General features: G+C 42.4%; 1 protein-coding gene across 5 annotated transcripts in view; it reads right to left on the bottom strand.

Annotated features, from left to right (window-relative positions):
* pde8b (phosphodiesterase 8B) overlaps positions 1 to 25,685 on the bottom strand; it is a 93,478-nt gene that overhangs the window by 65,454 nt on the left and 2,339 nt on the right. Inside the window, exon 1 of one of the 5 annotated variants that reach the window (XR_013187523.1) lies at positions 20,588 to 21,356. The exons of 2 other annotated variants lie outside the window; for them this stretch is intronic. Coding sequence is in view for 1 of the 3 variants with exons in the window: in XM_077194210.1 (XP_077050325.1) it covers positions 20,588 to 20,869 (282 nt within the window). In the remaining 2 variants the exon portion in view is untranslated. Of the gene's footprint in view, positions 1 to 20,587; positions 21,379 to 25,685 lie in introns of those variants that run through there. 2 more of the 5 variants (XR_013187517.1, XM_077194210.1) reach the window with 2 other exon arrangements.

Below are 25,685 nucleotides of genomic sequence, written 5' to 3'. Positions count from 1 at the left end.
ATTATAAATGTCTTTACTGTATACCTTTGATGAATTTAATGCATCCTTGTTGAATAAAAGTATTCATTTCTTCCAAAATGTCTTTGTCCCCAAACTTTTAGTGTAGTCTAGGATATAAATTAAAATAATACAAATGTAAATATAAAATAATATAAATAAGATTGACAGAGAGCTATTTAACATTACTGAATATAATGAACACTTATTTTACACAAAATTAAAATATATCTGAACATGTTACCATTTGCTTGGATAACTGTCATAAAATAGCATTTAAAAATGCAATCCAAACAAACAGGTCCTCCACAGATTTACATTAGAAAATAGCAATGCTTGTCTTAGGATATGAAGGACAGATGCTTTGCAAAATTACATAACTGCATTTATAAATATGATTAAGTTACTTTTGTCATCTTAATCTTATCTTAAACTCTTTCATCTCCTCTATTTTCAAGCATCCCTAGTCTCTCTCTCTTTCTCTCGTGGTGTGTTCCTCTTCCCAGGACATTGTGTGTGTTTTGACTCAGTCATGTGCTTTTACTGAGGACAACAAACACACACACACACACACACACACCCACCCACCCACCCACCCACCCACCCACACACACACACACACACACACACACACACACACACACACACACACACACACACACACACACACACACACACACACACACACACACACACACACACACACACACACACACACACACACACACACACAGAACAAAGGCCTTCCTTCACAGAGTACGGTGTCACGATAAAATATGATCCCCACTATATTTAGAACCCCCCAGATGACCGAAGGCAAGCAGCAGCGGCTTTATTGATTTAGATTTGCTTATCACATGTTACATAAGATATCACCTAGATAGTGTTTCTGTCGCGTTGTCTCAGAGGAACCACGAGGTAGAATGACTTGAAGATGGAAGAATTACATCACATTCTCATTGGTGCAAACTTGAGGCAGACAAGGTTTTCTTTATTTAAGAAAAAACATTAATAATTATTTTGAAAATATATTATTTATAGCAATGGCGCTTTAACATGCTTAGCTTTAGCTTTGGACATTTTGAACAGTAAAAACCATGAAAAAGTCATCTCATCTTGTAACAAGCATCCTAATATTTAATTTATTATTTTTTATGTAATGTTATGTATTTTAAGGTAGGTTGTCTTAAAAATACATAAATTAATGCATTTTAAATTGTATATAACATTATACAAGAAAGTTTATAAATGGCCGAACTAAAAATTTGTTCTGTGTTGTCAGTTAGTTTGTGTTTAATATCACCAACACATAATTGTCTATGTTCTATCTACACTCAATGCAATTTAGGTATCTAAATGGGTGAATATTAGAAACTTTTATTTTATATATATAAAGCTCATCATATACTCAGTAACATTCACACTCATTGGCCACTTTATATGGTACACCTGTTCAACTGCTCCTTAACACAAATATCTAATCATCCAATAAAATGGCAGCAACTCAATCCATTTACGCATGGTCAAGATGAACTGCTGAGCATCAGAATAGGGAAGAAATGTGATTTGTGTGTGTGTGTGTGTGTGTGTGTGTGTGTGTGTGTGTGTGTGTGTGTGTGTGTGTGTGTGTGTGTGTGTTAGTGCGTGTACACATCGTAAAAAAACTCATCACATTTTTTTTCATGTTTATTTCTTCCTTTATTTGCATGGGCTTGTTTCATTTTCAAAAGTTGAGAAGTTTTTAATATTGTCATTTCAAATTCATTGGACAAATCAATTGGATAAACAAAGTAAATTAAACTTAGTTTACTAAAATCCAAAGTTTTTTTTACAGTGTGTAATGTGTGTGTATAATTTAAATTTATATGAATGTATGTCATACAGAAGATGCCCCAGAAGTCTCCAAAGGACAGTTTTTTCCCCAAATTTAGCTTACTTCTGTGGACAAATTTGGCTACATAGTGCAGCTAAACACACACACACACCATGTATGCACACAAATGTATGACTGATCTTAAGACCGCGTGTGATCCAGTGTGCTGCTTTTATCAGTGGTCTCCATCAGTACAGAGTCGTTAAGTAATCAGTCAAAGATCCCTTTTAAGTCTTACTTAAAGCTCCAGTAGGTAACTTTTGTAAACAAATATTTGTTAAAACTGTCATTATGTCCTGACAGTAGAATATGAGACAGATAATCTGTGAAAAAATCAAGCTCCTCCCTGTGGTCCTATTACCATTTGCAGAAATACACCGCTCCCGGTCAGAAACAACCAATCAGAGCCAGGAGGAATGTCTTAGCAGTGTCAATCACGCTCGTGTACGTGCTGATCACCCTCTCTTGCACAGCGCGAGCGCGTACCGTCGTTCGTGATCCTGTTCGAACTCGTTCATCCAAATGAACGAATCTTTTTTCGAGTCATTTCGTTCATTCAACGAACGAAATGACTAAAAAAAGATTTGTTCATTTTGATGAACGAGTTCGAACAGGATCACGAACGTGCATCACAGAACAGAGCAAGGCGAGCATTTGTGCTTATAAAACTTAAAGATTTTTATTTATTTTTGAAATGACCGATCGTTTCGCTAGATAAGACCCCTATTCATCGTCTCATATCGTTTGAAGCTGCACTGAAACTGTCATTTGGTCCTTGAAACGTTTGTGTCCTATTGAAGTCCATTATATGGAGAAAAAGCCTGGAATGTTTTCATCAAAAAACTTAATTTCTTTTCGACTGAAGAAAGAAAGACATGGACATCTTGGATGACATGGGGTGAGTAAATTATCAGCAAAAGTTTTTTTTAAAGTGAACTAATCCTTTAACGTTATCTTACTAGCTATTTATAACTTATAGAAAGAGTGCAACGTTATAAAGTTACATGTATTGCAAAATTCATAATGATTTGAGGACCACGTTTGTAGTCAAAGTATGGGCAGGCCATAGTCAATGTAAAGCATATTGTTGATGTTTCGTCCCTATTAGTGAATGTGCCATAACTGTTTATAATCCGCCGTCATCGGTGGTCCTGCTTACTAGCCTGCGCGTTCACGGCAGGCTCCGCTGTAGGGGAGGAGCTGTGGAGGGAGGGCTGTAGCGCAGCAGAGAGCAAGGGGGTTGGACCTGTAATTTGTGCTTGTTCAAATTTTCAGGCTAAGTCAACATTTTCTCAAAACTCCCTACTGCAGCTTTAATGACACCATCAAAAAGGTCAAATACATTTGCTTGTGGCCAACACAACAAGCACATCTCTTACAAAAAGTTACCATAATTCTTACATCGTGACCACAGGCAACTCCTCATTACCAAGGTTAGATGCTTTTGAAGATTATTTGTTATGAAAAATAACACACTTCACTGTTAAAAACTGTTAAACAAATTAAATGTGAAATTCCGAAGTATTTACTAGTTAAAGGGGCTATATGTAAGAATTTTCATTCGAACAGCTTGTAACAAAAGCTTAAAAACAAGAGAGCCTCACTTCCATTCCATGACACATGAAATGAAATTAACGAATGCTCATACAACGTCCAGGAAAATACAGAAAAGGCCATTCTGTAGTGTCAATGTGCTATGCAAAGAAACAGGATTAATTCAAACTAGTCTCACATAGTCAGATCTATATAGTCTATAGTCTTAAATATAATTTACAATCAAACTACCATAACAGTGTAATTTAAAATGATCTCATCTGTCGGCATGATCACATCACTATGATCTCCTGCTTTCTCACCACTGTCATTATTGTTGTGTGTTTATTTTCTTTATTGAGAGGAAAGTGCACAGCACATATTTACATATTCATCGAAATGTCGCTCTTGGACGGATGTTCATCAATATGTTCATTAACAGTATTTTTCTGCAAAGGCTTGTCCAACTTCTTTTTATTTTAAGCAAAGGACGAAAAAGAACTTCGTCGTGAGGATATCGGGGCATTGAAGGCACAATAAGATTTTTGGATAAAAATATACAAAAACCACTAGAACAATGATATATATTTTGTTAATTTTAGTGTTGCATGATATAGTTACTAGAAAGGTATCGCGATACCCTGCTATTAAACAGTAGGGGTTTGTTATAAGTGTACGTAAACAATTAAGAAAGAAATCAGGTGCGTTCCAATGAATTAGAATCGTGCATCAGCTCTTAAAGTGACAGCAGCCTATTAAACCTACTGTTGTCTGTGTGATCAATGTTAATCAAACAACAAAAGAGGATATTAAATCACCCACTTCTTGACTGAATAACGTCCTGGTTGCGTATGCAACCCACCGTTCCCTGAAGGAGGGAACGGAGGACGTAGTCGACGCCGACTGAAATGGGATCACGCTAGGGAGCCTATCGTCTTCGAGTATTATTGAACGAGCCAATACACATTGGCGTGCGAGATTTGCATCTCACACTCCGCCCCGCAGCGCGGGTATAAATACGGAAGTGGATGCACGCACCATTTGCTTTTCGCTGAGGAGCCGAGCGTAACTCGGAGTCAGCGGTGGTCCAGCGGTAGTGGCAAGGGGACTACGTCCTCCGTTCCCTCCTTCAGGGAACGGTGGGTTGCATACGCAACCAGGACGTTCCCTTTCAGTCGATAACGTCGGACGTAGTCGACGCCCACTGAAATGGGATCAACCATTGAACACGCCACTAACGCTGCCACCTTCCAGTGCCTAGACAAAAGCCTTCTGATCCTCCCGACGTTCTAGCAGAAAAGGACAGGGCTTAGGCCAGGAAGTCGCTGCTGTTCCACAAGACCCACTCAGTTAGACTTGGTAACACTGGGAAAGCGTGCCCAACCTTGGAAGGAAGGGACGCTGCGGAGCCCAACCAACCCGAAAGGGGTGGGGAAATACACATATGAACTGGGCGGAGAGCCGGGCAGTATAACATATGGAATGTCACTGGGGTGGCTCCAGCCTAGAGAGGGGGAGACACACCAATTTACAGTGACGGCAGGACTCTGCAAAGGGAAAGACACGGGCTCACCTTGGGGAGCCGTATCGTGGAAGAATACACATATGGGGTCGCCGTAGGGACCGCAACATATGGACCCAGCCTAACACAGGTTCCACACTGCATACGAGTGGTAGGCCTAACACCAGACGTTCCGCCACGTCCGACGTTGGGGGGGGTACGGAGGAGCTCAACAGGTTCCGGACAAGGGAATTCCACCGGAGCGAAATGGCGCACGTATCCGGTCCGTAAGAGGGGAATGGCGCAGCAAGCCGACACTGAACCGGGGCTCACGGTGTTACTGGCTTCTATGAGAAGAGAGCACACGGGAAGCAACCGGCTCGACACGTAGGCTATAGAATCTAGCAAACGTATTAGGTGTCGCCCAGCCCGCAGCTCTACAGACATCTGTCAGCGAGGCACCCTGCGCCAGCGCCCAAGAAGCGGCAACACTCCTTGTGGAGTGAGCTCGCAGTCCGGGGGGACAGGGTTCACCTTGGGACTCATACGCCAAGATGATGGCATCCACTATCCAGTGGGCCAACCTCTGCTTGGAGACAGCCTTTCCCTTCCGCTGACCTCCATAACAGACGAAGAGCTGCTCTGAGGTCCTAAAGCTTTGCGTTCTGTCCACGTACAAGCGCAGGGCGCGAACGGGGCAGAGAAAAGCCAGGGCTGGGTCTGCCTCCTCCGGGGGCAGCGCTTGCAGGTTCACCACCTGGTCCCGAAAGGGGGTGGTAGGAACCTTGGGCACATATCCAGGCCGGGGTCTCAGGATAACGTGAGAGTTAGCCGGCCCGAATTCCAGGCACGATTCGCTGACCGAAAATGCGTGCAGGTCCCCTACCCTCTTGATGGAGGCCAACGCAAGTAGGAGAACTGTCTTTTGGGACAGAATTTTTAACTCTGCTACCTGCAAAGGCTCGAAGGGCGGTCTCTGCAGTGCGGTTAGCACCAGAGATAAGTCCCAAGAGGGTATAGAGGGGGGGCGAGGCGGATTCAACCTCCTCGCTCCCCTCAGGAACCTGACGATCAAGTCATGCTTCCCCAGGGATTTCCCGTCAACTGCATCGTGATGTGCGGCAATAGCGGCGACATACACTTTGAGGGTGGAGGGGGACAGCCGACGCTCCAAAGCCTCTTGCAGGAAAGAAAGCACGGAAATGACCGAACACCTTCGGGGGTCTTCTCCTTGAGAAGCACACCACTCAACGAACAGTTTCCACTTCAGGGAGTAAGCAAGCCTCGTAGAGGGGGCTCTCGCTGACGTGATGGTATCTACGACTGCCTGTGGTAGACTACCTAAAACCTCCGCGTCCCGTCCAGGGACCACACATGGAGTCTCCAATAGTCTGGACGCGGGTGCCATATGGTGCCCCGTCCCTGAGAGAGTAGGTCCTCTCTCAGAGGAATAGGCCAGGGAGGAGCTATCGAGAGGAGAAAAAGTTCGGGGAACCAGGTTCGGTTGGGCCAATAAGGGGCAACTAGCAAAACCTGCTCCTCTTCCTCCCTGACTTTGCACAGTAGTTGTGCAATAAGGCTCACTGGGGGAAACGCATACTTGCGGAGGCCCCGGGGCCAGCTGTGAGCCAGTGCATCCGTTTCGAGGGAATAAAACAACTGGCAATGGGACGAGTCCGGAGAGGCAAACAGATCTATCTGTGCGGCCCCGAAGTGGTCCCATATCAGCTGGACCGCCTGGGGATGGAGCCGCCATTATCCCGAGGCCACAATCTGTCGTGAGAGCTCGTCGGCGGCACGATTGAGCAGGCCAGGGATTTGAACGGCACGAAGCGACCTCAGATGCTTCTGACCCCATAGGAGGAGGTGGCGGGCGAGTTGTGACATGCGGCGGGAACGTAGACCACCTTGGTGGTTGATGTACGCAACGGCCGCAGTGCTGTCCGTCCGGACCAGTACGTGCTTGCCGAGCAGCGTCGTCCTGAGGCGTCTCAAAGCAAGGAGTACTGCTAACAACTCGAGGCAGTTGATGTGCCAATGCAGGTGGGACCCCGTCCAGGTGCCAGCTACTGCATGCCCGTTGTACGTGGCCCCCCAGCCAGTGTTGGAGGCGTCTGTGAAGACCACAGCATGCCTGGACACTTGTTCTAGGGACACACCGGCCCGGAGAAACGAAAGGTCCGACCACGGGCTGAAGGTTTGGAGGCAGGCCGCGGTGATTCTCACAGGGAGCGTGCCTCTCCGCCACGCCCACCTCGGGACTCGGTCGCGAAGCCAGTGCTGGAGTGGTCTCATATGAAGCAGGCCGAGCGGTGTAACTGCGGCTGCGATATGCCCCAGGAGCCTCTGAAACTGTTTCAGAAAAACCACTGTTCTGCCCTTGATAAAATTCAGGCAGTTCAGCACCGACCGGGCGCGATCCTCTGTGAGGCGCGCCGTGTGTTGGACCGAGTCCAGCTCCAAACCGAGAAAAGAGATCCTCTGCACAGGGGCGAGTTTGCTCTTCTCCCAGTTGACCTGAAGACCCAGCTGGCTGATGTGCTGGAGCAGCAAATCCCTGTGTTCGCATAACCGCTCCCGAGACTGAGCTAGTATCAGCCAGTCGTCGAGATAGTTGAGAACGCGAATGCCCTGCTCTCTCATGGGAGCGAGGGCTGCCTCCGTAACTTTCGTAAAGACACGGGGTGACAGGGCCAGCCCGAAGGGTAAGACTTTGTACTGATACGCCTGACCCTCGAACGCGAAACGCAGGAATGGCCTGTGTCGCGGCAGGATGGAGACATGAAAGTACGCGTCCTTCAGGTCGATCGCTGCAAACCAATCCTGGGGACGGACACATTGGAAGATGCGTTTCTGCGTCAGCATTCTGAACGGGAGCTTGTGAAGGGCCCGATTCAGGACTAGCAGGTCCAGGATTGGTCGTAACCCACCCCCTTTCTTGGGTATAATGAAGTACGGGCTGTAAAAGCCGGCCTTCATATCGGCTACCGACACCGGCTCTATCGCGTCCTTCGCCAGCAGGACCGCGATCTCCGCGCGCATGACAGGAGCAGATTCGCTCGACACTGAAGTGTGGCGAATGCCACTGTACCTGGGCGGACTCCGGCGGAACTGAATCGTGTAGCCGAGCCTGATGGTACGGAGGAGCCAGCCGGACGGGTTGGAGAGCACTTTCCAGGCCTCGACGAACCGAACCAGGGGGACCAAGGGTAACACAGGCATACCCGGGGTGGGGCAGCGCGGTGGAGGGCAGGGACCCGGCTCGGGAAGGCCCGTGGGCGGCCCGAAGCGGGGTCTGAGTGAGCCGTGCTGCACTTACCTGTCTCCACGGGGCAACAGAGGACGGGAGAGAAGGCGGATGACCGGGTCCTCGACCGCCTCGTGTTGTGGGCTGGCGAACAAGAGGGGGCTGGGGGGAGCAAGGCTGTTCCACAGGGTCGCAAGCCGCCAGCCTCGCCCTCTTGGGACCCAGGGACGGAGAAATTCGCTCTTCTGACAATTGGGGTACCACTGGACTCCGGAGAACCAATGGTGGAACGGTAACCGTCTGAAGAGCTAGTCCCCCCATCCCTGGGTGGCCTGTCTCAGGAACGTTTCTGACACTCGCCCCCTGGCTGGGCGGTGACTGAGACAGACTGGGCGGCCTGTCTGCTGCTGGTTCTACGCTGGGGCCTGGGTGAAGGCTGTTGCGGAGACCCCGCGGAACCGGAGGCAGCGGCAGGGGGGCGCCCTCGGCGACGAACGGGCGGAGGGACTATCTCCGGCGGCAGGGTGGAGGCAACAGCGGGCCGCCGGGATAGGGTGTGTCGGGGAGCCTCCGTCCGAACCTGGGTGGCAGAGAACTGTTGGGCGCAGCTCTCCGCCACGTCGCCGAACAACCCAACCTGGGAAACTGGGGAGTCCAGGAACCGAACCTTGTCCGCATCCGCCATCTCAACCAGGCTGAGCCAACGATGGCGTTCCTGGACCACCAAAGTGGACATCGCTAGACCGACCGCACACGCCGCGACACTCGTACCCCGGAGGGCGAGGTCAGTGGCGGTGCGGAGCTCACTCACGAGCGCCCGGTCCAAACTACCCTCGTGCATGTCCATGAGTGTTTTGGCCTGGTAGACCTGCAACAACGCCAAGGCATGCAAAGAGGAAGCGGCTTGCCCGCAAGCTCTGTAAGCTCTGACCGCCAATCCTGACGCGAACTCACAGGCCCGCGAGGGGAAACAAGGATCCCCCACCCAGGATGCAGCGGCCGTTGGACATAAAAGAGTCGCAACAGACCGCTCCACTGGAGGGATAGCCTCATAACCCTTCACCGCTCCTCCGACAAGGGTAGTGAGGGAGGAAGAACTACTCAAGTCGTTTTCAGCAGTAAAAGGTGCCGTCCACGACCAAGTAAGCTCTTCATGCACTTCGGGAAAGAAGGGCACTGGGGCGGCGGGCTGAGAACCAGCACGGCCCGCCCCGAGATACCAATCATCCAACCGAGACTGAACAGGACACGGTGGAGGGTTCCATTCGAGCCCGACAGCCTCGGCGGCCCGTTTGCAGCATAGCTGATAACTCTGGATCCGGCTCGGGCAACATTGAACTCCCGGAGGGAGACAACGCAGCCGAGTCGTCATCTCCAGACATCAGCTCACCCTCCGATGCTGCAATCGACATCCTGTCCCCCTGGGGAGCCCCGAGTGGAACCGCTGGCCCACCCATTACAGATGGACCAGCAGATAACACCGGAGGCTCCAATGGTAGCAGTGGAAGGGAGGGGTGAGGAGCCCACAGGGAATGGTTACCGGGCGGGACATCCAACACTACCCTCCGGTCACCCATCCCATGCAGCACCCGGGGGTGGGGCATGGCAATGGGGACTCGCTCTCCGCGGACGAAGGCGAGTCTCGCCCTCAACACTGCGACAGTCATGTTCCCACAGCGAAAACATGAGCTGTCCACAAAAGCTGCCTCAGCGTGCTGTAAGCCCAAACACGTGATACAACAATTGTGACCATCCGAGAGAGACAGGGAACGACCGCACCCAGAAACGCACGGGCGGAATGACATCTTGAAAAAGACGCAAACGCACCCGTGTTGCTCTTTTAGGAAGTGAAAACCTCTCACCAGTGCCGGAGCACACAGGGGAATGACCGCGGCAACACTGACACAGGAATGGTGCACCCTGTGCCAGTGAAGCACTCACTTTCTCGCCCTCAATCGACCGTCAGACAAACAAACACAAACAGAAATTTGGTTGCTGTGAAAACAGCAGTTGAGAGCTTGAAGCTCGCGATCACCGCTGCACTCGCGCTGTAACCACCGACACCAGGAGAGACTTCCCAAAGAAGCGCCGACACACTCGCTCGTTGTAGAACAACACTCTTCAGATCCAGACATGAAGCTCGGCTCCGAAGCGAAAGGCAAATGGTGCGTGCATCCACTTCCGTATTTATACCCGCGCTGCGGGGCGGAGTGTGAGATGCAAATCTCGCACGCCAATGTGTATTGGCTCGTTCAATAATACTCGAAGACGATAGGCTCCCTAGCGTGATCCCATTTCAGTCGGCGTCGACTACGTCCGACGTTATCGACTGAAAGGGAACTATAAATCTACTTATTAGGGGTGGAACGGTTCATGAAAAAAATCTGAACCGTTCAATTCACTTGTCACGGTTCGAGACACGCGTGTATTTTTCGAGTAGGCACTCTCAACTATGGATACAACTAAATTTAGTACATAATCACATTCATGAATATTACACCATTTTAACACTATTAAAAATCCATACTGAGTTACTGAAACAATCGTTGTCATAGAATACACTTGTCTGTTAACAATGAGTTGACAATTTGAACGTTCTTGTTCAGTTTTATTTATTTACAAGATCTGAGGTGAATTGTTGATTTCAGTACGGCTATAAAAGACACTCAAAATGATATGCAATATCACACAGGCGCTTTTAACATTAAATAAAGCACATAAACAGTAGCTTACCTGAGATTAGCATACTTTCTGTTCTCCGCGACATCGCATAAAAAGGAACCGTTTCTAAAATAGAATCGCCGCGTGTCGCCGTCGCGGCTGGTTAGGACACGGTGTAATAAATGTAGGCAGTGACAAGAAAGCCTATTTTTTAAATTTCACAATAAGTGTTTTTGTTCTCAGCTACAAGCCAGTTTAAATTAACAACATCTCCCCTTGCTGTATCAGAATCCCACAGATTTAATATATGATTATCAGTGTCACAATAATGTGTCTATTCCTAAGATCAAGCTGCCTCATTCTTTCAGTTTTTTTTATTACATGACCTTGAGAGTAACTTATTTTTTAAATAGGCTACTGTTAAAGGTAAATTATAAGGCTATATATTGATGTATTTTTTTTCTAAAGTGTAAAAAAGTAAAAAAACATTAACAATAACGAATCTAACCGAAAACCGTGACCACAGAGCTGTGATACAAACCGAACCGAGGATTTTGTGTACCGTTCCACCCCTACTATTTATTGAGAATCAGATTATTAGTAAGATAATTTATAGAGTGATGCCTATGCAGTACTGAGGTAAATGACAGGATATGTGAGCATCAAAAAATGCTAGCACAGTCTATATTAAAACATGATATAAATGGCAACTCTGAAACATTTTTCAGTATTTCAACAAGATACATGCTCTCTGAAGGACAAACTGAGGACTGTGAAATGGAGACTAACTAAGAATCAATTTGGGCTAAAAAAAAAAACGACTTAAAAATCCCATCATGCTGGAATGTGTATCAATGTCTACTTTCAAAATGTTACTTCAAATTCCCGTAATCATGACCAGCGGTTACATTTTTCCCCTGAGACAATCATGCTGATTTCATTGTAAATACATGAAATGTTCACAGAAACAAGACCACAAACAGTGGTTTATGAACTGAAAATTCTGATAAGAGCTTCCCGATACAGATATAATTCAAAGTGTCAATACTGGTATAAACAATATGATATAAATGATAATATAACTTTTCTCTCAAGAGTTCCTCTAAACTGGGCTATAAATAACCTCATAAAACAGGGTGTTATCTATGAATATACAACTTACCAGCTGAGTAATTAATCAGTTCATCTTCCTAAAGTTGTAACTCAACATGCACAGCTAGGCAACCAGAAGAGATCAAGATATACACACATTTACTTTAAGCCATATAAACTGAAAGTGAACAACTAAATCTATAAATCTTCACAAAGGTATCCAAGAATATGTCTAATCTATGTGTTGTAAATCTATACATCATACAAATTCGATCAAGTTCATGCCTTCTTAGTCACCTTTTCATGTAGACAAGATTTTTAAAAATCATCTATAAATACTGTACTCACAAAGAGCATTTTCTAATACAGTCAGTAGCTATGTAGGCTATCCATTTAAAATTGGAATATTGCATAAAACATTTGCTAATAAAACAGCTTTTCCATCCCCTGTCCCCTGTGAGAACAAAACTGTCACTTTCTGGGAATTTGGCGCAAAATATCTGTACTAAAAATGCATTGCTGCAATTAGGGAAGCCACTGTGTCTTTTTTCCTACATCATAAAGGACTTGCATCTCAAAGTGTGCAGAAGAATGGAATAAACATTGTCATGTTATCATACGTTGGTATTAGATGCCTAGTGTTTGCGTGGGAACTCAATCATGTGAGAACCCCCTGGGAAGGACTTAAACTAAATAATTCTGATGTCAGACATTGGCTCAGGCGTTTCAGAATGACCAAACCAACATTTGAGTTGCTGTGCAATGGGATTGGTCTGTTGGCTAGTCCAGTTATCCAATCACATCATATCTGTTAAGGCAAAGTATTTTATGTGCATGATTTCTTATCACATAAAAAATGTTTCTGCCTCAATTTGAGGGCATATGGTTTTTATGTGCATTTTTCGAATTCATGCGCATCCTACCCTTTCCATCCAGGATTTATTATGTGATATCCCAAAGGCAATGTTTACAACTGGTATTCATGTGGTCGAACAGCAACTAAAGATCGTGTACTCTACAGCTACTGACTGATTATGGGAAGAGCACTAGCCAGATGGGATTTAAACTTTGTCAGAAGTGGTTGAAAGTGGACAAAAGAGACGGATTAAAACACCAGGTGTAAATGAAGATTTGTCTCCGTCGTCTACTTGTGATCCGGTACCCAAAAAGCATCTTAATGCCAGGTATAAACAGGGCCAAAATGAGCATAAAAATAGGTGGACTGAAACATAGTTAATGTCATGCATACATCTATAGTTCTACATCTATTTCTTTTTTTCTAGACCTGGAAAATTACAATTGAATTTTTACGGTTCACCATGACTGACTATGTGGCTGTTTACACCTGGTCACGTCATGCTTTTGCTCTGATCGGATAGCTATCCGATCGTGAACAGACCAGGTGCCCTCCGAAACGCTTTTGAGATGGATTTAAATATGATCGCTCAAACCATTTCAGGAGGTGGTCTGAGATGCATTCCTGCTAAACTGGACACGTCTAAATGCATCTAGTTGTTGAAACCACATAATGTAGATTTTACTCCTCCCAAAATGTATAAAAATAAACGTGTGAGAGAGTGTTATAGGCTATATGACATGTTATAGCCAGATATGATGGCACTATGGCAGGACGTATCACCACAGATGAATTTCTGTCTCTCTTCAGCAAACTGACCCAAATGAAGGGTGCTTTCACACTGGCAGTTTAGTTCAATGAAACATTGCGGCGGATGGTCAAAACACAATCATCTTCATTAAAAAAAGTAGTGAGACTAAATGATCTTACGACTGCTGATGCTGCTCTCTCTCGCTAAACACAGGCAGGCAAAAGTTAAAAACTCAGTTGTCATCTTGTACACTCAACGGCTCAAAATTGTTCACACTTATTTGTAATTATGTGATCAAACCAACTGTACAAAATAAGCCAGCTCAAAGTGCACAGGTGCCACGGAACGATGACATCAACAATAGATGGAAACAATCTGAAAAGGAGAGGAGGAAGAGGATGTGTAGAAGGAGGTGGTTGAGGAAGAAGAGGATGAGGACAAGAAAGAGCAAGGTGTGGACAATTTTGTCAAGGATGGATTCGGCACAATAGAGGGTTTTTCCCTTTGCCTGGCAAGAGACGACACTATGATGTGGACAAAGTCCTCAGGCTCGTGATGCTGAGGCAGAATTAATCTCTTTTGAGTGTATTGTAACATGCTTTTCATCGAGATTTTTTATTTTATTTAACTTTTTAGGCTTTTGCAGTTGTACTTATGTATTTTTACCGTATGCAAGTGCTGAATAGACATTTAGTACTATACAATATTCAGTACAATACTATACTTGCAGGGCATACAGTATACAATTTATTCACCTTACTACTGAAAGTTGCGATTACTATACTATAATTACTATTACCTACGACAACGAACCAGCACAAGATTGAAAACACAAGGAGAATAAATAGGGAGCAAACAAAGCAGGTAATGAGGGAGGACAGGTGGGGCAAATTAATTAATAATCAGGTAACAAGATGGGAGCGGCTAGACAATCGACAGGAGAGCACATGGCACAAGGAAACACATGACAAGCCATGTGCTCACACCAAACATGACAAAAACACGAGCACATGGCCAGTAAAACAAATCACAAGCCATGTGCTCACACAAAACGAGACATGAACGCTCAGCTAATGAGAACACTCATAAGCCACGTGTTCACACAAACATGGCAACATGAAAGCACACAGCTCGTGAAAAACACAAGCTGCGTGCTACACAGTACAAGATAAAACATGACATGAAAGCACGCGACCGATGTTAACACGAACCGCGTGCTACACAAAACACACCACACTTGGACAGAAGAGCGTACGGGCCCAACAAACTCAAAACCGCACACTCACACGTCAAGACAGAGCGCACGAGAACAAGCGCAAGCTCATCCTGTGCGCTCACACCAGAAATCAAACACGCGGAGCATGGATGTCTGAATCCCGACACAGAACCGAAACCAAACTAGACCGTCGGTTTGCCAGGATCCAAACACTATGCCCCGCACATGTAACAAGGCACGTAGACAAGTGAGTGCGCGGCTTGAGCACGCTCTAAACAGCGCACTCAGACAAAGACGAGACAAAACCAGGAGTGTCAGAGCTCTGTCACAAAACCAAGAAATGAACTAGACAGAAGTGACAGAACCCTGACAGTTACAATATACTTTATTCTTTAACTACATGCTCTGGATGCAGTGTTCTCCATTTTTTGATGTAGTGTCAAATTAATGATCTGTACTGTTTATATTATTGACTCATGTGTGTGTATGATCTGAAAGCATTAGGCCTATTTAATTTTGAGCAGAGATGGTTTTGAGGCAATTGTTTGATTTTGCCAGAAGATGTTCTCTCAATGTAGTTTGAAGATTTGGTTTTGAGAAAATGGGTGATGGTTTTAAGAAATGTCTTTTTGCAATTCAGAAAAACTGTAATAAAGCTACTACGCCTAACTTTAATTGTGAAACTGCTCACATGTTTCAGGGATGGAGACTGCTCAATGGATATTAATGAGAGAGAGAGAGAGAGAGAGAGAGAGAGAGAGAGAGAGAGAGAGAGAGAGAGAGAGAGAGAGAGAGAGAGAGAGAGAGAGAGAGAACAGATGGTCATTAGTAGATTAACAGGCACAATAAGATGTCTGATGATGACACAGACAGAGTAATAAATTAGGAGTGGGAAAAATGAGAGGTTGGTGATTCTCTAGCTGTGGGTAGCAGTTATGACTTGTGTTAACACCAACATTACAGCAGAACCAATATCCCAGTCGACAAGAGACAACAGGGTCACCTCTGTCTCACAAATCAAATACGTCATCAACTGTTATTGGGAGAAGTGTCATTGTTAACTAAAACAGTTTTTTCGGCAATTAAAATAAAGCTGAAATAAATTGTTAAAAAAATTAGGAAATTAGTTGACTGTCTGAAATAAGTTTGAGTTGACATACTAAAATTAAAATAAATTAAAGCTGAATAGAGATATTAAAAAACAAAAATAAATTAAAAAATGACAAAGGCACATGACAAAATAACTAAACTTAACTAAAATGACACTGAAAATATTAAAATAAAAAAAATTCAAAATATTATATTAATAGTATATAAATAATACTAAAATAATACTGATTGGGAGCAAATTAACTAAAATCTGTAACAAGTACTAATAGATAGATAGATAGATAGATAGATAGATAGATAGATAGATAGATAGATAGATAGATAGATAGATAGATAGATAGATAGATAGATAGATAGATAGATAGATAGACAGACAGGCAGACAGACAGACAGACAGGCAGACAGACAGACAGACAGACAGACAGACAGACAGATAGACAGATAGACAGATAGATAGATAGATAGATAGATAGATAGATAGATAGATAGACAGATAGACAGATAGACAGATAGATAGACACATACATGTATATCATAATATTTACTTTTTACTTAAAAAAGTAGCTTGACTGTAGTTTAATGAGTTTGTTACTTGGGAAAGTAAAGTTTCAGAATATCTTGCATCCTAATAAAATGAATAAACTCAATAGCTCTTGCTGTCTGTTAGCAGAGCTGCTCTTGGTGTGTCCAGCTTGTAAACCGGAATGTTTCACATTTAAACATATTTCAAACAATCTGTTCACATCCTGTAAGATCCTACATACTCCCACGATCCTTTCAAGTGTTTACAAAAAACTCCCAGATGATAAACAACGTTACTAATGCCACCATCATGGACTACTTTGGAGCTCTGTTGCTCTTGCTGACTGAGAGAACACAGTCAATAACACACACACAGAAATGAAAGGAAAGCACATACACGTGAACAAACAGAGAAAAAAAAACATGTCTAATTTTAGTTTCCTGTCAAACCTGAAAAACTCACTATTTGGCACCAGTTAGTAATTTTAATGCTAAAACTGACAGCAATATCCCACACACATGTAGCAGATATAACATATTCATACTAGTCAATGCTCGGATCACATCTACAAATCAGTCATGATATCTGAATCTGAATCTTGTGTATCATGCTAACCTTGTTTACGTTTCTTATGATTGGTTCTAACAATGAAAGCCATCACGAAGCAATCTTTGAATCTCATAGTTTCATCAACAGACAGCCTTATTTTAATCAATATATCATTTTAGTTTTTGGTGAACTGTACAAATATTATGTGCATTTTTTTTTTTACTGAAAAAATAAAATGATATTGTGTACACTACTATTCAAAAGTTTGGGGTGGGTAAGATTTTTTAAAAATGTTTTTAAAAATAGAATGTTGTTCAAAAATACAGTAAAAACAGTAATATTGTGAAATAGTATTACAATTTAAAATGTTTTCCATTTGAATATGTTTTAAAATGTAATTATTACTGTGACGCAAAGCTGAATTTTCAGCATCATTACTCCAGTCTTCAGTGTCACATGATCCTTCAGAAATCATGCTAATATGCTGACTTGCTAATACATTATATGTGATACATTTTTTCAGGATTCCATGCTGAATAGAAAAAACAGCAGAACAGCATTTATTTAAAATAGAAATAGTTTGTAACATTATAAATGTATCTTCTGCTGATGCCCCGCTACATGTCTCAGGGCAACTCTTCCCACAATGCCTCGCTCTAACCATGTGTGTGTGAATATGGTCTAAGATTCATCAGCCTTTTTGCATGTGATAGTTCACACCCTGCAGAGCTCATGGCCAGAGGGGTAAACAAACTCGGTGGCCTGAACACGCATAAATGCATATAACGAAACACAAAATCGCTCTCTTTAACACAGGGCCTCTATCTTTTGCAAAGACGTTGAGATGCAAGGGCACAGAGAAGTAAGCAGGATCGCTCTCTCACACGAACATTCAATTCAAAATGAAAATTGGCTCTGTGGCTGTGAACACAATGAGAATGTGTGTGAGTGATAGAGAGCCGTAGAGAGTTACACGCACTTCAATGGCATCATTGAGTTCCTCGCCAATCTTGGAGGGCGCAAGCATAGCAGAGTGTACCAAAATTGCTATGTCTCCTTTCATACTGACAGATGACCAACATACAGCTGGCCACACACAAAGTGTCCTCTAAAAGCCATTATATAAATCTATACACAGATCTATAAACTGTTCTTATAGGATTTTAAAATTACATTAGTAATTGATTTGAGTTGCGTAACACAAATAGCATAGATTTGGATGGTTTTAAAATCTCATTGATTTGACAGGTTTTACTTGGCTGAATTAGTCCAAATAAACCCCTGACCATGATTTTATCATTCTCTGACAGAAAAAATGTAATTATTCTTCGACAAAACTAACAAAAAAGTTTGTTTATGACAGGTCAAAGAGAGTGTGCTCACCTGCAGTGTGAGACCATTTCTAATCTGAATTCTACACGCGATCTGACTGTAAACACTTTAACTCAGATAAGGCCGATATTCATTCTAAACATGGCAGGAATTACGGCGTTCCGGTCAACAGCCTTCCAACATCATTTCCAGAATGTAAGCAAACTGTAAAGGAAAGATATCCCAGAAAGTGGATTACATTTTTCAACAATAAATCTCAATGCTACATTCAAGCACTCTGAAATAGATGGTAAAAAGTGTAGCCTTGCAAAAAACACTATAGAGTTACCATGGTTGGGTAAGGTACTTCAAAGAATTCTATAGGTTTACTGTCAAGGTGATGTTCAAAAAACATGGAATAGAGTGAATTAAGTGAATTATAGTTTATTACAAATATTTTCTATGGAGGTTTCCACACAGCAGAGTTTTGCGATTTAACCTTAAACAAACAAAGCTCATATGTACATCACTCATTCATTAAAAGATTAAGATAAAAGACACCAAAATAAGCATCATGGAATAAGGATACAGTGGATTTTAAGTGTACTTTAAGTTTCTGGTCTCACTGTATGTACTTATACAGTATCCCCCGGTTTCAAAGACAAGACTTAGGCCTAGTCCCATACTTAAGTGCATGTTTGAGCTGTCTTAACTGAAAGCAACTTGCACTGACAGAGTTTAAAACATGTCAGTGCCATCAAGATGCACACCAGTCTAAGGCACATTTATAAAAGCTACTTAAATATTCCCTAATCGAACTAAGGTCTAATCCTGGCTTAATCTAAGTCCTGTCTGTGAAACCGGTCCCATAGTTTCTCAACTGGTTTTGCATCATGACCCAGATTTTACTTTAACCAAGTGGTGACCCAAACGAGTAGCAAAATTGTTTATCATGTAAAATGTCAACAATAATGTCCTTAAAATCAAATGTGAAACAATATGCCAAATTATTATTATTAGCATGCACGGGTCCTGTTCGGTAAGTCCGATCTGACTAGTTTAATACTAAGGCCGCACCCACATTCATATAAATCTACTACAAAAGGTACAGAAAAACTGATATAAGCGAGGGAGTTTCACATTCTGGAAATTGAATGCGTCATAATCACAGATACAGGACATTTAATAAGTTTGAAAGGTGTATAAAGTGTATAAAGGTGCATAAATAAAATAATATAACCAATGAACATTATTTAAAATGTAAAAAATACAGTGCAGTATTTTCGTACCAAAAAACTGTTTGATTGGATGCACTGCCTTTGGTGAAAAAAAAAACAACTAAATGTGTTTTCTCTGCTCTATAAAAATGTAAAAATCTACAAGGAGTTAATATTTCACTATCACTATCATACAAAATGATGTTGTTTTCTTCTATGCTGGCCATTAGCATTTCCTTTTACAATAGAGCATGATGCTAGCAACGCCAAGGCCATATGTTTGATTCCCAGTGAATGCACGAACTGATAAAATGTATACCTTGAATGCAATGTATGTTGCTTTGTATAAAAGCGTCTGCCAACGGCATAAATGTAAATGTGACTATATCAAAACAAACCTGAAGCATTCTGGTTGTGACCCACCAGTTCAACATACCTGCTATAAGAACCATCATGGTGGCGCATATGCAAACTATGTTCACACACATCAGCTCCCACCAGGGTTTGAAAATAACCAGGGCTCAGGGCACAAATGCTCCACATACTTTCCTCCTTTTCATCTGTTATCTAACATTTTATATATTTCATAATTTTCAGTACCTACATACTAGTGATGGGTTTAGTGCTCCATAGAGATATTAGTATCCATCTATAGATCAAATCTGCTCCGACAGCTGCTGAGAGATCAGTCAGTCATGTAAACAGCAGCAGAAGATTGCAAGATCTTGAACAACAGTCAAATTGTTCATCGTAATAGGCTACACTGATTCAATTGAAATATTCGACATGATGTGTTTTATATGGATACCTCATAAAGGTAAATAATGCCCATTAAAATCACTTTTTTTACAGGGCACATATTGGCCATTACTGGCTCCCACCTGTTTGAATTTGAGAATGAACAAAACCAATTCACTTAAAAAACTCACATTTTTTTCTAACCATTTGTACAGTAGGCTATAGGAAGTGTAGCCTAATGCATAATAAACAGTTAAAATGGCAGCAATAAGCATCCAGCTGAAGATTCACAACACACGTAATGGAGGAATGACACTAAAACAGTGAATGAATGACAAGATGGTGGAAATAATGCGATATAAAGATCTAAAAACTGATTCCCACCATATTGCCATTCATTCATTCTTCATACCTTGACGCTGGTGCAGCTGGTTTGAGTCTCGGCCTCTATGCGCATGTGTCCGCCGCTGTTCTCTTTCCGCTCTCGCTGAGAGCTGGTCCGTGTGTGTCTGGTCTGGTACGCGATCACGGAGGGGATGGTATCCGCCGCATCGGTCTTGATGAAGAGGCCGTGCAGGGTGGTCGCCGTGCCCTGCGAGATGGTGGTGGTCTGGTGCGGAGAGTTGGACTCGTCCGAGTCGCGGCAGTAGATCACCCCGCTCTGCGAGACGTGGATGCTGGGAGCGCAGCCCATCGTTCCCCGCGGCTCGTTGCGTAAAACCAGGAGGAACGAATCTGAAGACCGCCGCTGTCACGCCGCCGCTGCCGCTCCCGGGCCGCTGTCACGCCGCCGTCCCCCCGGTACATTGGCCGGTGCTCGCGCTGCTAAGTTCCGCCTGCCTGCCTCCCGCGCGCGTCAAGGATAAACGTAGAAGAGATCCATCTCACCGCGTTATTTATCAGTGATCATATCAGATCAGATCAATGACACCTCGGCTGTCCAACCGTGAGACCGATGCGCTTTTGCCATGTCACATTTTTGGACAAATTACACCCTCATTTCACCTCGGCGTAAGATACTACAGGTTCAGGCTGCTCGATAAGATTCATATTCTCGCGGCATTGATAATCTGTATTTCATCATGATGTCCGAGCTCTTAAATAACAGTCGCAAAGCATTAGACTCTGAGAATATGTCTCAAACTTACACTCGTGGTCCTTTAAGACACACGAGCGTCATCAGTGACAGACACGCACATCAATGACTCCCTCTTCCCATGAACACACACACACACACACACACACACACACACACACACACACACACACACACACACACACACACACACACACACACACACACACACAACTTATAAGTGTTGAAAATAAAGGTTCCAAAACTGGGTTTTCACAGCAATGTCATAGAAGATTTTGTGCCATTGAAGAGTCTTTCAGAGAACAGTTCTTAAAATATCATTTTTTTTCTTGGTAAAGAATATTTTAATAATCTAAAGAACCTTTTTTTCCAGTAAAGAACCTTTTGTGCATTTGAAAGGTTCCATGGATGTTAAAGGTTCTTCATAGAACCATCAGTGCCAATAAATAACCTTTATTTTTAAGAGTGTACTTCACACAATATTTATTTATAATTAATTTAAAAAGAAACAGAAAATATGTGTTATACATCCATACTGCTGGAGAGACTACAACTTGAGTGGGCAATGCTTATCAGCCAATAATCTCAAAAAGGCCACATTTTATCACTAAACAAGGCCAAGCAATTGACCTTAGCCTTGATGCATCAAAAATGCTTCGAACATTTTGAATGTTCATAAACAATGACTTCAAAAGCTCTTCAAGCATTAGAACGGTCGAGCATGGCCAAGGGTTCAATTCCCAGGGAGTGCATGAACCAATAAAATTTGAATGCAATAAGTCACTTAAAGCGACTGCCAAATGCATAAAATGTATAGTGCAAGACTGTAGGATCAGTGATAGCACATCTGGGCTTCCAAATGTTTGCATATTACAGGTCCAAGCTGTAAAATGTTCCAAACAGCTGTAAATGACAGATAAACCCAGACTACACTGACTTTTTATTATGCTGGAGTTTATTTAACAGATTCTTGCATGGGTGGGACTTTTGCAAGTCACTCTACACATGTGCCATAGGCTACATGTGTATGCAAAATGTTCAATTTTGAGATTGCATATTCTTGAAATGCCAAAATGTCTCTCTATTCTGATCAACTAAATACATAGCCTTCCGCAGATGAACTGAAAAATCTACCCACACTCATGTCTCTCGAAACTCATTGACTTTTTCCCCATGAAAAACAAACTGAGTTGTTATAAAAATGTCCGTTCAAAGAAAACATGCCAATCAGTGTTGTAATTTTGCTGTCTTTATTAAAACCACTATCTTATTTGCATTCTTAATTAAAATTGTACCAATTGTTGCTATTTGATGCCATTTCTTCAAATAAATAAATATTAACTAATATATATATATATAGCAGGGCTCGACATTAACGCTTGTCCGCTTGTCCGGAACAAGTGGATTTTTTTGAAAGGACAAGTAAAAGAGAATTTTTCTTGCCCGACCGGACAAGTTGCCTGATTAGAACATCAATAACAAAAATAAACAAATAACTAGGGAATCACTAAACCGAGAGAATGATTCTGATTTTATTACATTTATTATAAGTTGCGATCGATTGTGGATAAATAATGTATAACTGACGGTAAGCTGCGCTGTTGACGCTCGCGCAGCCTCTCGAGGAGAAATCTAAGTTACACAAATGAGCGCAGCACACACACACACACACACACACACACACACACACACACACACACACACTGCCTATAAAAAATCTAAATGTGGAGTTTTATATTTTTAAAATATGTTAAGCAACCTCAATTATTTTTCCTGAATGCCATCACGATTGAAAATGTGAAATTGATTTCCTACAACAGTTCGATAAACAGTTACAATTAAGTCACTTAGATTTTAGATGCATATTGCCTGTTTTTGTTCTGTTTCAGCAGCGAAAATAGTTCCAAACAAAAATCATAGCAGAACCACGGCGCATCTCACAGAAACACTCCACCTGTTTTCATTACTGAATGATTCAGCATTTTGAACGAATCGGTTGAGTCAAAGATTCAATGACCCATTCAAAAACATCTGTCTCATAATGAATGAATCAGCCGTTTGAAAGAATCGTTTGATTGAATGAATCAATGACTCACTCATTAAGACGGTCGCCTGCCGCCACCTACTGGCGGTTTAGTGTTATGTTTAAAAGTAGTATCATTCTTTCCAACGTTTCTTATTTATTTAAATCAATTTCATAACATTATTTTATGCAATTGTAATTTTTCAGTGTAAATGATTTAATTTGATCAGCCCTGCCTAGGGTAACAGCCCTATAAGTGTCTTATTCTAAATAATTGAATGTATTGATAAAATTATGGAATTTAAAATGAAAGATGCATTTAATAAGATTGGGGGAGGAGATGCCCTTTAAAGGTGCAGATATTACAATATGCCGATTTAAATATCAAAGCTGGTTGAACACTGATGAGAATATTGCTTCAGAATAAAAAAAAATAAAAAAAACAATTACAGACAAGCAACTTTTTTACTCGGACAAGTGAATGACAGATTTACTTGTCCGAAGGACAAGCACATGAAAAGGCTTAATGTTGAGCCCTGATATAGTATGATTAAAAGAGTGATATTGCATTGAAAAAAGTATGTTATTATTATGTAGCTATGTTATTATGTTTTCTGAACAAAATACCATGTACTGTTCAATACAGTAAAGCGGACACCATGTAAATGCCATGTTATATAAATATCATCCAGTACCACAGTGCAATAAATCAAAAATACAAAGGCAGTAATAAAACATGCAGTTGTTAAACATTTATATAACCAGTGGGAAATCTTCAGGATGTCAACTCAGGCTGGTAGGCTCACAGTCGACACTGGTTAGAGCCATCAAAAGAGTTTTATTTCCCAGGTTGCAAGGCAACATTTTTTTTTTTTTTTTTACACCTCTCCAGTGTTAGAAATTTACGGAAGCTCATAGCAGATTCATTATGCATGAACTGACAATGTGATTTGTTAAGTATGCTTTAATCACCCATTCTTAATGGAATTGCAGAGTACAATTACAAAATTAAAAATGTGGATTATATTAGCTGTGAAAATTATCCTTCAGGATATCTTATAAGAGTTTAGGGTTGTAGCTGAGAACATTTGGCACTCAGCTGGAAGCTTCGACTGAGGTATGTATTGTAATTTTTGCTTTAAACAAAACACCTAATCTCTCCATCAGCCAGTGGAATTCAACAGATGACAACATCTCATCTTCATCAAAGAAATGAAACTTTCCACTGTCCCACAGGACCTTACATTGACTGTTAACTTGACCTTCTGCTCTCTAATACACAAACCACCCATGACCGCCCTCTGCTGGAGAACTTGAATAGTGTCCAGGTGAAATAAAGGCAATTGTAATCTACCAATACTTAAAGCTACAATATGTAATTTTTTTTGCCGCTAGGGATCGCTAACCTCTTACAATAACAAAGGCCTAGGTTGATGACGATGATGATGTTTTTTAACATGACTGTGGTATGAAGCAGGTCACGATTGCTAATAAGAGACAGATATCAGCGCCATACGCGAGTCATGCGGATATAAAGGAATAAGGACATTTCATTCTACCAAACTACCCATAAGTGCTGAATTACTACTCACAGGTCAGTTTATATGACGAATTAAACTTGTGAGGTTACGCAGCGCTGTTTCACTTGGTCTACACTATCACACTAAACTGCATTTGAGCGTGTTGAAAGTTATAATGTTATTCAGTTTGTTGGCTATATTGTTGGCTCAGCTAGATCAAGATTAGAATAGCATACTGATCATATTCTAACATTTCATAATGTTGAGCTTAATAACATTGATTCATTTTATGTACATTTGCTCACCGGTCTAATAAAGTATCTCTGTAAAGTCGAAGTTAGTCACAGACGTCGAGCTCTCGGTATTTTGAAAACGCCACGCTGATATTGATCCTGGTTTTAGTTCTCCTTTTGTCCCAAAGTCTGCTTGCCATGGTCTAGGGCTGCAACAACTAATCGATAAAATCGATTATAATCGATTATGAAAATCGTTGTCAACGAATGTCATTATCGATTAGTTGGTCTGCTTACGTCACGGGGAGCGTTTACTGGTACGCACACACACGCAAGGTCTCTCTCCCTCAGGCGCTCTGCCGAGCGCGCGCGCTACACGGTTTGGAGCAGTCTCTTATGTCTCGCATGCGCGCTCTTGCTTGCGCGCTCTAGATTTCGGGAGTTTGAACTAATTCGCGGGCATCAGGGAGCCGCAATCAATATGCGGGAGACTCCCGGGACTTCCGGGATCTTGGGATGTCTGTAATGTATTTTGTCTCGAGCATCAGGTTGCGCAATCAGTTCGCTCGCAACGTAAGTGATGGATTAAAATAGCGCTACCGCAGAAATAGGTTAAATTAAAACGGTCTTTACAAAAC

The sequence above is a fragment of the Siphateles boraxobius genome, unplaced genomic scaffold, assembly GCF_051911475.1.
Source record: "Siphateles boraxobius isolate OS27281-9 unplaced genomic scaffold, OSU_SipBor_1 11, whole genome shotgun sequence".
Lineage (NCBI taxonomy): Eukaryota > Metazoa > Chordata > Actinopteri > Cypriniformes > Leuciscidae > Siphateles > Siphateles boraxobius.
Note: the sequence above shows the minus strand (reverse complement) of the source record. Positions and strands in the feature narration are given on the sequence as shown.